This window comes from Tiliqua scincoides, chromosome 1 (genome assembly GCF_035046505.1).
Source record: "Tiliqua scincoides isolate rTilSci1 chromosome 1, rTilSci1.hap2, whole genome shotgun sequence".
Classification (NCBI taxonomy): domain Eukaryota; kingdom Metazoa; phylum Chordata; class Lepidosauria; order Squamata; family Scincidae; genus Tiliqua; species Tiliqua scincoides.
In genome coordinates this window covers 260,547,856-260,560,664 of record NC_089821.1, presented here as the reverse complement: position 1 = coordinate 260,560,664, position 12,809 = coordinate 260,547,856, and the positions used below count along the sequence as shown (strand labels likewise).

General features: G+C 43.5%; 1 protein-coding gene and 1 pseudogene across 6 annotated transcripts in view; both read right to left on the bottom strand.

The window, feature by feature from the left end:
- Positions 1–12,135, bottom strand: part of DYNC2LI1 (dynein cytoplasmic 2 light intermediate chain 1) — a 37,743-nt gene extending 25,608 nt beyond the window's left edge. For 3 of the 6 annotated variants that reach the window (XR_010794333.1, XM_066624504.1, XM_066624529.1), the window contains exons 1-6: positions 9,997–10,110; positions 8,109–8,236; positions 6,900–6,934; positions 4,374–4,443; positions 2,821–2,909; positions 1,217–1,403 (exon numbers count right to left, since the gene is read on the bottom strand). Coding sequence is in view for 5 of the 6 variants with exons in the window: in XM_066624504.1 (XP_066480601.1) it covers positions 1,217–1,403; positions 2,821–2,909; positions 4,374–4,443; positions 6,900–6,934; positions 8,109–8,236; positions 9,997–10,039 (552 nt within the window). In the remaining variant the exon portion in view is untranslated. Of the gene's footprint in view, positions 1–1,216; positions 1,404–2,820; positions 2,910–4,373; positions 4,444–6,899; positions 6,935–8,108; positions 8,237–9,996; positions 10,115–12,066 lie in introns of those variants that run through there. The other 3 variants (XM_066624512.1, XM_066624519.1, XM_066624536.1) reach the window with 3 other exon arrangements.
- LOC136638121 (5S ribosomal RNA) lies at positions 9,040–9,156 on the bottom strand (annotated as a pseudogene).
- Positions 12,136–12,809: the final 674 nt, after the last annotated feature.

Here is a 12,809-nt window from a genome sequence, read left to right as displayed (position 1 = left end):
TGCAAAGAAGCAGTCTGAGTCAGTGGACCCTGCAGTATGAACTCCTTTCACATGTATGTGAACAGCTTTCACAAACCAGGCAGTGTGTATACAAAAGCAGCTACGTTTAGGTGCAGCATGGGGGGGGGGGAGTTTCCCATTTATCCATCAACCAGAAAAGCCCAACTGAAGTGGTGGCCCTAAGAATGTGAAGAGCAGCAGGCTCTGCATCTGCAGAGGCTGCAATAATGAGAACTTGAGCAAGTTGCCCAGTGTGGAGAAGTAAACAATCTCATTCAAGCCAAGGCACCAAGCCACCCATTCATAATGCGTAGCCAGAACAGTGCTTTCTCCCAGCCCAGAGAGTAATAGGTGGACTGGCATTCATATGAAAAGTCAAGTCAATCTTGGGAAAGGTGGGAAGGATCTCTGTTAAACACTGACAGTCTTCAATTAGTATACAATGAATTGGCCTACAGAAATACAGACAGCAAGACAACATGCACAGTGCTTCTTCACTTTCATTTTTTTGCTAATTTAACATGTACTTTATAGTATGATTTTACATCCTTGGATTGTGCACTATAGAATATATATACGTTGTTTAGACATTGCATATGCACAACATTTGTACAAGATGAATGCATGATGCCAGGCCCCTTTTCAAATTGCATCTTCTGCAATCTATTTTACTTCTTTCCAGAGAGCACATTAGCAATTGAATTTCAAGGGCTGATGTTAACATCCCTGAAATTTTATAATTTAATTAGTTGTCACATTATCAAAAGGCACTGAGTTTGTGATAGACACTTGAATAAATGCAAAGTATAGAGTTGTGCTGGAGGCTGTTATAACTACACCCTTTCCTTAAATCTGTAGCTTCATCGAGTTGCTTTGCCAGATGACTTCTGTACGTTCTAGTTTTCACCTTCATTTCAAAAGAAGATTATAAAATCAATATCAAATCGCTTCTCTAAAACTCTGTTTCTTTTGATTGTTGTAACATGCCATAACAATCACATTAGATGTCTAACAAGAATATATAAGAAACCTTCTTTCCTTGTTTCTGCTCCTACTAAATTTTCATTAAATTGCTATAATTTTCCACTGCACAAGCTCTTCGACATCAAATTTTCAGTCATGCATAAAAATCCAAAGGAGTTGTTTATGATTTTTACAACGATTATCTTTAACTGTGTCTGAGCCTGTGGCATCTGGAGAAAATACTAGTTCTTACCGGATGATCCTTTGGCAAACTATTCCATATTTTCTGTTTCATTTCAGTCGCTACTTTAGGGTTGGTTTGTCCCAGTTTTGTTATAACTTTGTCTACGTGCTTCCTGGTGACTTGCAGAAGACTCTCCATGGTTGGCCAGAGTTCATTTGGTTTTGAAAGATCCAAAACAAGTACAACAGCAAATGTCCTATAAAAAGATGAAAAGACCCTTAAATTTTTTAATATCTAAGATGCTTTATGCACATAATATAGGTCACATATACAGGAAATTCAAGTGTGTGTTGCTTAACGACGAGGATGTATTCTCCATCCCTTTTAAGTGATTCCATAGTTATATAGACATTCAGTCCCATCTAGTGGCTGAATGTGGTAGAGCATCTGTAGCTTACATAGCCTGTAAGTGAATGAACTGAATGAAATTTACTCGCATGTAATACACAATCTGTAGTGTCATATAGGTGGTTGGTCATTAGGCAGAATGTTGCTAAGCGACAGACACCTGTATAGATACTGCTCTTTCAGATACCAAAGACTTTGCTGTAGATGTATCAAACTCTCTTTTCTGACTGAATTCTTAGCCTGTACCAGCAGAATAGCAGTGGGTGATTGATCTGAGATAACACTAGGAATGTTGTGTATCTCTGGTGAGATATTTCTCTAGATTCTAGACTACAACTGCTAAAAAATTTTCAGGCTGGAAACAGCATCAATTCAGCTGAGAGTCTATTGTTTGCTCAACAACGCAGAAAGAAGACTTCTGCTATGCAGAAGGAAGAAAGATCCTTATGGTTCAATCCTAACAAGAGAATGATGTGAACTGCTTCTGTTGGAAAAACATTGTGTTTGAAGTGGTGTGGAAGTTTGGTCTGTGTTATTTGGATGGCTGTTCCATACATGCAAACCTTTACTTCAGATAGCACTTTTAGTGAGTGATAAACAAAGTTGTCTGAAGCAGCCTTTCCTTAGTGTTTTAACAGACAGGGGGAAAGGGAGCTTTAGGGACATTGGAAGATGATATTGCAAATAAACCACAACGCTGCTGGAAGAGGCAGCTCCCTATTTGCCTCCTCTGTGAGGAGTGATAGCCCTATTGTTTGGTTAACAGAACTGAGAGAACCTGAGTTTTTGTTGTTTTTTTAATCTTACTGCTGGATAAGTTAGAGGTGGATTTAGTGCTTACATAGGGTGACCAGATACAATGGAGGACAGAGTGCTTATACCTTTAACTATTGTATAGATGAGAGAATTTTGACAGGCATAGCTTTTTAAACCCTTCCATGTTGAGTTGCACCTGTCAAAATTCCCTCTGAATTTTGAACCTCTGAATAAAGTGAACCTGAAAAGCTGTGTCAGCTGCAAGCAGAATTGACTATTTGCCAGTGACGCTTCCACTGACTAAATCAATCACCACTATTCAATTCCAGATGCCAAATGTATAGGAAAAATCTTTACAGTACAACTTTCACAAAGCAGATGTTCAAAAGACAAGTGGAAGGAAAGACTAGTGGACATTTCAAAACTCAGAAAGATTCTCCACAGTGGAAAGGACTTAGTTTTTATACAAAGAAACTGATTTTTAAACTGCCAAGTTCTTCATTTATTACCTTATGTTAGCTGAAGTTATTGGTATAGGAATCAAGTCCAGTAATGAAGTTCCACCACCCAGTTCCCAAAAATGAGCAATGTCTTTAGGCTGTAAAACAGTGTTTTTTTGACATTAGTAATTTGTACAGTACTCTGATGCACCAAAAACACATCCTCTCATTGACAAGGTCAATATGCATTTTAGATGAGAGATAACAGACTACTAGAGAAGCTCAGGAGTTTTAGTAGTCGCTGATAAAGATGTGAACAACAGACTTTGCTTAGTGGGAGATGGAAATTAGGACTTTCAGGAGAAGCCTGAGTAAGTATAAAAGTTTGCCCATAAGTCTTCTGAAGGTCATTTCATACTTTATGTGGCACTGTGCAGGCACACCAGCATTGGTTGCAATAAAAAAACAAGGAAAATAAAAATGGGAGACTCATGTATCCAAACACAGTACACCTATGCTGGACAAAAACCAAGAAATTTCCCTATTTTATGTTGACTATGTGTGTGGAGAAACATCCCTCTTCTTCACACTTGTGTTCCTGAGCTGCCAAATAAAGGGTGAAGCAGTTTAGTAGAAAAATGCAAAATCCATCATTACTAGTTCTGACTAGCAAAAATGTGAAGCTCCTGGTGATGCTGGAGGTTTCTAGTATTGCACTGTCAAAATTTAGAACCCACTGTGCCTGGCACAGTTTTTCCTGGCAGGAAAAACTTGTTCTTACAAAGAAAACTAGAAGCTCTGAGTGGTGCTTGCAATTTCCAATACTGACCAGTAAAAAAAATTATATAATATAATAAGAAAATAACCCTTCTTCTACAAGTCTTCACAGACAAATTGATTTATTCCACAACAGTTCCCAGCACTCAAAGTATAATGCAATATTAAATAATCTAAGGGCCTGATAATATCAGCGCTGGCCCAGTGCCAGCGCTGAGCATCACAAACGTGCTGTAAAGGACGTCATGATGCTTACTACTAGATCAGCATGGGCACTGGCTCAGCTTGAGCCCATGCTGAGCAAGTGCCAGGCAGAGAAGCGACAACCACCGGGCAGTGGACGGGTAAGTCGACGACCACCGGATGGCGGGTGGGTAAGTTGGGATGAGGGAGTAGGGAGAAGGTGTGGTGGGGGGAGAGAGTTGGGTGGGTGAAAGGTGGAACCAGCAGTGCTCTGCTCCACCAGGTCTATAGCCCCACGTCAGGTTTCCTGGCCTGACACAGGGCTGCTTTACTCTTTGCTGGCTAAATAGTGGGGCTTTTTACCTTACCTGGGAGAAGGAGATGAATGTTTCCTTCCCCTGAGGAGACGTTGGGAGCTGCTGCCAGCTGCCCGGCATCCACGGGGTGCAGTGGCAGCCATTTTGGCGCCATTGCAGCCCTGGGTGCCAGGCAGCTCAGGATTGGGCTGGTCGTGAGTTACTGCAGATTGAAGTGCTGTTTGGAATGTGACTGAATAAGTTTCATAGGCATGGACTGATAGTGCCCCTCATATCTCTGATAATATCCTAATACCACAAATGATCTACAAGGTACATATTATAATTATCTGTCAACATACTTACAGTATTGTGCCCTTTTGCTCTTCTTCCAAAAGTATACTCCAAAGCCAATGTTGGTTTTGGAATTTCATCCCTAATAAATGAAGATCCACAAAAAAGAAATGTGTCAAATTATATTGTAATGATTTGGAGTAAAATTACTCTTGACCCAATATCAAATTATTTATTATCTAAAAAGAGGGATAAACTAGACCAAAAACGTTTCTGTACTGGACCTTTTTCAAACGTGCTGACATGAGAGCAAAACTGAAAAAGGAGCAAGTTTCATGAATCTTAGTGGCCATTTCTGAGAATCAAACTGTAATTAGAATCTGGTAATGCAGAACAGAGATCTAAGCCCAGAAAAAAGGTTCAACATGCATACTGATGTCTCTTATCTGGGCCTTCAAAGAGGGGCAAATCTAGCAAAGTGACCCTAGAGTACCAAAGGCAGAGAAGAGTAGAAAATTATTTGCTTGCATGTAATGTAGACACATTGAAAATTCCACCAATTACTGGAAATCTTTTTAATACCTGCATATTTACTGACAGACACTTAGGGCCCAATGCTAACCAGCCCTAGGGCCAGCACTGAGCCGCTGTGCTGGTGCTGGATGTCACAAACATACCGTAAGGCATGTTTGCAGCACCTGGAGAGGAGGGCTTGTTGGTGCTGGGCCTCAATGCCATGTGGACGGATGGATGGCACTTCTCCAGCACTGGCCAGCAGTGAGACTTCTTGGGGCACGGGGGAGGTGGGGAGGGTGGGATTGGGCCCAGGAGGGGGCAGAGATGGTGGCAGCCTTTGCTGCAGAATCCTAACTCCCTCCTGGTCTGGGCAGCCCAACTCGGGCTCCCTCAGGTCTGTGACTCCTCAAAAGCAGGCACAGGTCCATGGAGACCCACTGGCGCCATGGCTGTGTTACCCAGGGTAAGCAAATGCTCCTTTACCCTGAGACGACTCACGGCGCTAATATAGCACCCATAGGATTCAGTGGTAGCCATTCTAGCACCCCTGGAGCCCTAGGTGCTGCCAGGCTTAGTATTGGGCTGCCCTTAATTTGCCTGAATTTTTAATTTGCCTCAGAATACATTGCATGCACCAATGCTTTAAATAAAAGCCATACACAAACTTCCTCGAATATAAAGTGTTGTGCTAAACTACCCTTCAATTGTTACAGTCCAAGGCACATAAGTGTTATAAGTTGTCAAGAGATTTTATAGAAAGAAATTTCATAATTTAGCTACCAGAAATGTCTCTTTATACAGAAGATGTCTGTGCACTGCAATCCTACACATTTATTCAGAAATAATTTCCACTGTATTCAATAGGACTTACTTCCAGGTAAGTATGTATAAGATTTCAGCCCTAGTTACCTAAATTGTTAATATACATTATTAAGAGACCTATGAGGGGGAAAAGCAATCTGTATGCCAGGGTCAGAGGGGAAGCACATGGTGACTCTGATCACCATGTGGTGATAAAAATGAAAAAAAAAATAAATCTAAAATTGGAAGGCAGTTTTCAGAGGGGTACAATTTTTCAATCTCAGTGTATCAAAATAAGCCTCAGATCAGACCAGAGCAGAGGGGGAAAAAAGAGATCACTTTGGGTTTTCATTTCAGATGTGAAAATGTCTACAATCAACACCGTGATGCTTTTAATCTGTTGTCCTAACAAGGATCCTGGATCATAGGTTTCGGCTGCAATCCTGTACACACTTTCCTCAGAGTAATTCCCATGGAACACAACATAACTTATTTCTGAGTAGACATGCACAGGATTGGGCTGCTAGTATACCACTGTAATTAGGGGACAGGTTATCAAACTCTGCATCAGTGATCGCAGCTGATAAGCCACCCAAAAGAGCTCACAAAGACAGTACTATTACAACATTGGCATTAACATGTCATTGTTAGTAGTGTTTTGGTACAAGTTTTTCAGATAACACATTTCTGCTATTTGAAGACACAGCTAATCCTAACTCCCCATGCAGCAATGCAGCAGCATCAACCCGGTGCCACTGTATTCCATGATGTGGGGGGGGGGGGTGTCAGCTTCTGGAGGCCTCTGGGATAAGGGAACATTTGTTCCTTTGCCCCAAGATAAGTAAACCCATGCTGGACCACCAGATCCACTCAGACTTGTGCCAGGTCTAAAGCTGGCACAAGTCTGGGTGGACCAGGTTCTGGAGATCAAGACTGGGCTTTGGATTTAGTGGATGCTGTCACTGCCAAACCCACCCCCACCCTGGATCCACTCTCCTCCCTGCCCCCATCACTGCCCTGTTCCACCACTACCCTGCCTCCCAGCCTCTACATATATTCACTGGAACTGGTGAGCATCCGGAGTCCGCTGGCATATGGAGCTGGCTGCTCGTCATTTGCGGCGGCCACTAGGCTGCATGGTCCAGTATGTAGCCTTTTGCGGTGCTAGGCACCAACAGGACCAGGCTGTTAGTTTCTACATTGCTATAGAAACACTGATTAGAATTGTGAATTTTGAGTACCCAGAAACTATAAAATACCTCTTAAAACTTAAACACATACCTGTCAAGACACCTCAGTATAATAGTAGTCTTTCCCTAGCAATTAAAACAAAGAACACATTGTAATGTCATGTAATGTACATGTCATGTACATGTAATGTAATTGTAATGTCATTAAAGCATAAATATTATATTATTCTTAATATTGTAATAAATTCTAATCATTTCTCCCAAAATATCTGAAAATTACAAACAGGCAGCCTAATCCTGAGCTGCCCGGGGTGTGCAGCTGCAGCAGCGCTGAGAACAGCTCCTGCCACATCCTGCACACCTCAGTCTGCTGCAGGTGGCACCTTGGGAAAAGGGGACTTTTGTCCCTTTCTCCCAGGTAAGGGAAGCAGCCCTGCAATGGGGCTAATCACTTTACCACCGAAAAGGCATTCATGTAAGGCGCCGAGCCCCACACAAACGTCTTGCATCTGGTGGAGCAGAGCTCCATGGGACCCGCCTCCCTCCCTACACCTGGCATGCCTCCCGCCCACCCTCTCTCCGCCCTCCGCCTGCATCCCCCCTCCCTGGAACGCTCCTCCCTGCCTCTGCTTACTGTGCTGCAGCTCAGCAGTCCGCGAGACCGCCAAGCAGTGGAGAATGGGCGCCCACCCAGCACTAGCCCAGTGCTGGGCTAGCATGGGCGCTGGCCCAGTGGTAAGCCTCACAGACGTGCCTTTAGGCACAGTTTGCGACAGTGTGCTTCAGCAGAAAGCCGGAGTGCCAAGCTCAGGACTGGGCTCTTAGGCAATTATTTGTAATCTAATTACTGGAAAGTTAGCTGCCAACTTTCTATCAGGGTGTAACTACACTGCTATTATTGTTATAAAAATAAACTATTAGAGGTAACATAGAAATAGCAACAGTGTACCCAAAAATACAGACAACACAAGCAAGCTAGCTGTATTCATCTAGGAACTCACTGGTAATTGTAAATAACAGATTAATCTAATGAATTGCTTCTACTGGAATTGCTTTAATGAAATGGAACTAAAAAGACTGCATGAAATATACAGACCATACAATATACAAATTAATACTGGTATGCATAAAGATTCAGGTGCCAAGCAAGGCAGCTTACTAAGAAAAAATGTATTTAAAAATTAAAATTAATGGCCGCTGTTGTTACCAAGAGAAAACTAACAGCTCAATCTTAACCAACTTTCCAGTGCTGACGCAGCCACAATGCAACCCCGAGGAAAGGAAACAAACATTCCCATACCTTGAGGAGGTCTGCATGACTGCACCACCACCAGAGGATGCAACTCACGCCCTGTTGGTACAGCTCCATTGGTGCTGGAATATTGGTTAGGATTGGGCTGTAAGACATTTCCTTAATCTTACTATGGCCTATAGGTGGATACAATTTTTTAGAACATGAATTATCAACATTTCTAACACAGCAACCCTAGGTACATGAATAATTTCAATTCTATGCATGTTTCCCCCCCCCCCCCGGGGGCTGGGGATAAGAATAGGCCCTCAGTTTGGCTGTACTTGTCGTAAGAGGTGACTAAACAGCCATTGGGTAGATGGGACCTGTCAGCCTGGGAAGGCAGCTCATCTGAGAGAAGGAAAACTCTGATCCCAAACCTCCACTGCCTTGTGGTTACATCCAGTTATGGAAAAGGCTTCAGGAGTCAACCTCGAGGCAAAATCTGGAGCCGGAGTCCCTGAGGCAGTTCATGGCTGAATACAGTCACGTTCTGGCAACTCCTGCGACGCCGCTGGAACCAACCGTATTGGCCTCTGCCTTTCCATTGGACCATTTCAGCGACGTGGAGAGGGGGGATTTGCTGCATGGGTAACAGCCTATCCTCCATACCTACTTTACCCAGGCTTCGCGCACTGGAGAGGACACTCTGTTCCAGAACCACCATTCAGAGCGTGACACCATAGTCTTCCGAGACTGAAGGATGCCAACACTGATGCATGTTTTGTTCAGAAATAAATCCAAGAGGGTTCAAGAGGACTTACTCCCAGATTATAGGGTAACAGCCTTATTTAAGCAAAAAATTCCTTAATTAAGCAGAATTGGAATGCCAATCAGAGCTTTGCAGGCTGACATTCTCTATCCATACTGAGGTATAGAGATGTTTGTTTCCAGTGAGTAAGATGATTGGCAACCTTCAGTCTCGAAAGACTATGGTATAAGCCTACAGCACCTGGTATTCCCAAGTGGTCTCCCATCCAAGTACTAACCAGGTCTGACCCTGCTTAGCTTCTGAGATCAGATGAGATCAGGCATGTGCAAGGTAACAGTTGCTGGGAGTGAGTAAGATAGGATTACAGTTTAAGCCTTAATGAACACAATGGACTTACTTTTGAGTAAAAAAAATACTTTCAAACACTTCTAGGTACAGATAAATATGTCAGTTTCTGTTATATAGGTGCACTGTTCAAGGAGCCCTTACCAGTTGTTTCTTTCTGGTGGGTATCAGATGCCTGGAGTCTTAATTTTCCTTCTGCTACTATTTGCCAAACCCAAAGCATGTATATTTCAGATCCACTGAGCACACAGAATCAGTTCTTATAAAAACCACTAGTGAATAATTATTTTAAAATTAAATGGAGAAAATCTATCTTGTATATCAATAAGCCATATTACATGATAACAGCAATTCATAGTAATGTGGTAGGTAATTAAGCAACTTAACAGTCACTTTCCAATTTAAATCTCTCCAACAGTTCAATCTTTGTGCTCTCTCCCAATTGATGAGGTACAGTATGTTCACACATACATGCTTGGAAAGTAGGCTCTTTTCAAATTCCAGTAAAATTCCAGGTAATTAACTGGTTTCCTATGAGTCTTGAAACTTAAGTGGGTTGCCTGGTAATTAAAACAAAATATTTGCCTGGTGAGTTTTGATAAACGAAATTACACACCTGACCACCACTCAAGTTAGAGAAAGCCTGATTTAAGGTTTGGCTGTTTTAGACAATATTATGAATATTACACTTAGAAATAAATATCACACTTCTACACATGCGCAGGATAGGAAAGATCTAGGGAAACAAAGCAGTTAAATACTTTTAAGTTAAATACTTAAAAAAATAAATATTTCATTTTATCAGCAAGAACATTGCGTAATAAAACAGTGATTTTTTACCCCATTTTTGTTTCCTATAAAAAACAGTGATCTTTCCCAACATTCGAGTCCGTCTCTGTCACCTTCATGGTTTTCTCTTTTTTCAACTTCAGCCTTAGCAATATCCCATAAGGTGTCACTAGCAGAGAAACAAAACAAAAACGTCCTCATACAATATTACCAGTTAAGAGTATGTGCATCTGTGTTCACTGAAAATAATTGTGCTTGGTGATGGTAAGTCACAGCAGGCTAATCGGAAGGATACTGTATAGCAGACAAAGCTAGTGAACTCCACTTGCAACATTTTTTCTAAGCATTCTTTTCACACCAACTAGAGATAAATATTGGGTTGAATGATTGACTTCTCATCATTTGCAAATGTGCTCATTAAGTGCAAAGAAAATAACTGTGTGGGCAGGAACAGATAGAGGCTTGGATCTGGGAAACTTGAAGTAAATCTAGGGCAGCACTCACTTCTCTCTTTTTTCCACAGGAGATACTAGTTCACACCTTATTGGAACATGGTGACATGTATGGTTGTTTTCCTCTTATCCTCACAGTACGCTTGGGGGTAGATCGAGTAGAGAGAAAGCAACTTGCTCAGCTTTGAACTTCATGACATGCAGGGACCTGAACCCAGATCTTTTTGGCTAAAATAAAATCTTTTAGTTGCCAGGTAGAGGGAAAACAGGAATGCACCAAATATGCGTAACTACATCCCTCCATACTGCCATGCTCCATGTCCAGGCTTCCTGCTCCTGCTATGTCCTGAGCTGATTTGCAGAAGCCCTCAGGGTTCCAGAACGTGGTAAAAAGTCTGGTTCAGTGTTTATCTCTGCAGACAAGCATGGCCCCACAGCATATTCTGGGGCTCTCTAGCCCATGAATTTTCAACCACTGTACCCTGGAACACTGGGGTGCCACTAATGGTCTGCAGGTGTGCCATGGGAGTTTGGGGGAGGGTCATATATTAAGAGTCATTGGGGATGTGAGCCACTAACAGGCAGTACAGTATGCCTTGTCAATTGTCAAAAAGTGATGGTGTGCCTTGATCATTTTAGCACCTTCTGATGGCACACTGATGGTGTGCCCTGAGATGAAAAAAGATTGAAAACCACTGCTGTGGCCATGGCAAACTGATGCAGTCCCATTCTCTTCCTATGTGAGTAACCAGAATCATATTGTTTGAACAGAACTTTGTGTGCATGGAATTTAGGTTCTTATAAACAATAGAAGCACACTGACCTTGCTTTGTGTGATTGGAAAAAGCTCCCAGCGTTCCTGATTGTGAGGAGCTGGCCCAATGCATATAGATTCTATGCAGACGTTCAAATGAACACAATGATCTTCTTAACCTTCCCACCACAGCTCTGTTGTGAGACTACATATCGCACAGTAAGGAGTTCAATTTTGGGACTTTCCAGTTAGAAATAGAGAGGGGGGGCCATGAATAGTGAGCCTTCAGCTTGACATCCAGAAAGCCACAGATGTGCCAGTTTGGAACCAGGGAGGACGCCTTAAAATGGTCCCCTGGCATTAGCACTTCAGGGCACAAACCAGGGCAATCCCTGGTCAGAGGCAACTACTTGAGAGCCCAATCCTATGCATGGCTACTCAGAAGTAAGTCCCATTATAGTCAATAGGACTTACTCCCAGGTAAGTGTGGATACGATGGCAGCCTAACAGCCTGATCTTATCCACACTTACCTGGGAGTATTGCCCATTGGCTACAATGGGATTTACTTCTGAGTAGACATGCATAGGCTGTGAGGTTGCAACCCTGGCCACACTTACCTGGGAGTAATGCCCATTGACTGCAATGGGATTTACTTTTGAGTAGACATGCCTAGGATTGGGCTATGAGGCTGCAATCCTGTCCACATTTACCTGGGAGTAATCCCCATTGGCTACAGTGGGACTTACTTCTGAGTAGACATGCCTAGACTTGGGCTCTGAGTCAGCCCATACTTTATATGGGATCGTCCATGCAGGGGGAGACAGACCTCTTTATCCCTCCCCCAGCAAACGGCCACTGAAGGCGTGGACGGCACAGCCAACGTAGTGGCGGTGAGCACTTGGAGCCCCCGGTACCTGCTTCCAGGCATGGCTCCTCTGCCGCTCCAAACCGACGCTCTGGTTCTAGGCCTTGGGCGATTCCCGGTTACCATAGCAACAACGCCCACGCCATCACAGGGCGGAGAGGAGCACCCTGGGAACTGTAGTTCTTTAACGATGGAGCACAGTACTGTGCAGGGCATCAGGCTTTGCCTTCAAGTTCCAGCGAAGGGAGCGCGCGGCGCTTGTGCTTCACCACCTGGGGGACCTCCTCAGCTGCAGCTGCGCGTGCAGACCTTCCTGGCTGGCAGAACAATCCTACCCACACTTTCCTGGGAGTAAGCCCCATTGACTGCAATGGGGTTTACCTCTGAGTAGACATGCTTAGGCTTGGGCTCTGGGAGTGCTGGTGCTAAGGTGCCTTTTTACCTCAAGGGGGGCTGGAAAAGCACTTCCCCCCCAACTGGACTGAGGCTGCCATCCTTGCACAGAGGTGTTTGAATGTTACCTTACTCAGGAGTAGGCCCATTGTGTTTGTTGCGGCTTCTCAGGCAGGGATGTGCGGTGGGTGGTGTATTGGAATTGCCCCAGATATTAAGAGGAGATAGGGTGTGGTGTCCACAGTGCCCCTTGCTCTAAGTAAATGCAGGGTTAAAGCCCAGATGGTAGCTGGAGGGGTGCTGCACACCTGCAGCCATTAGAGGCTAAAGTGAACCTGGGAGCATATAAACAGCACCTGGAGAAACTAGTGGGGTGGGTTGTAGAAGGAGTGCAGGTTG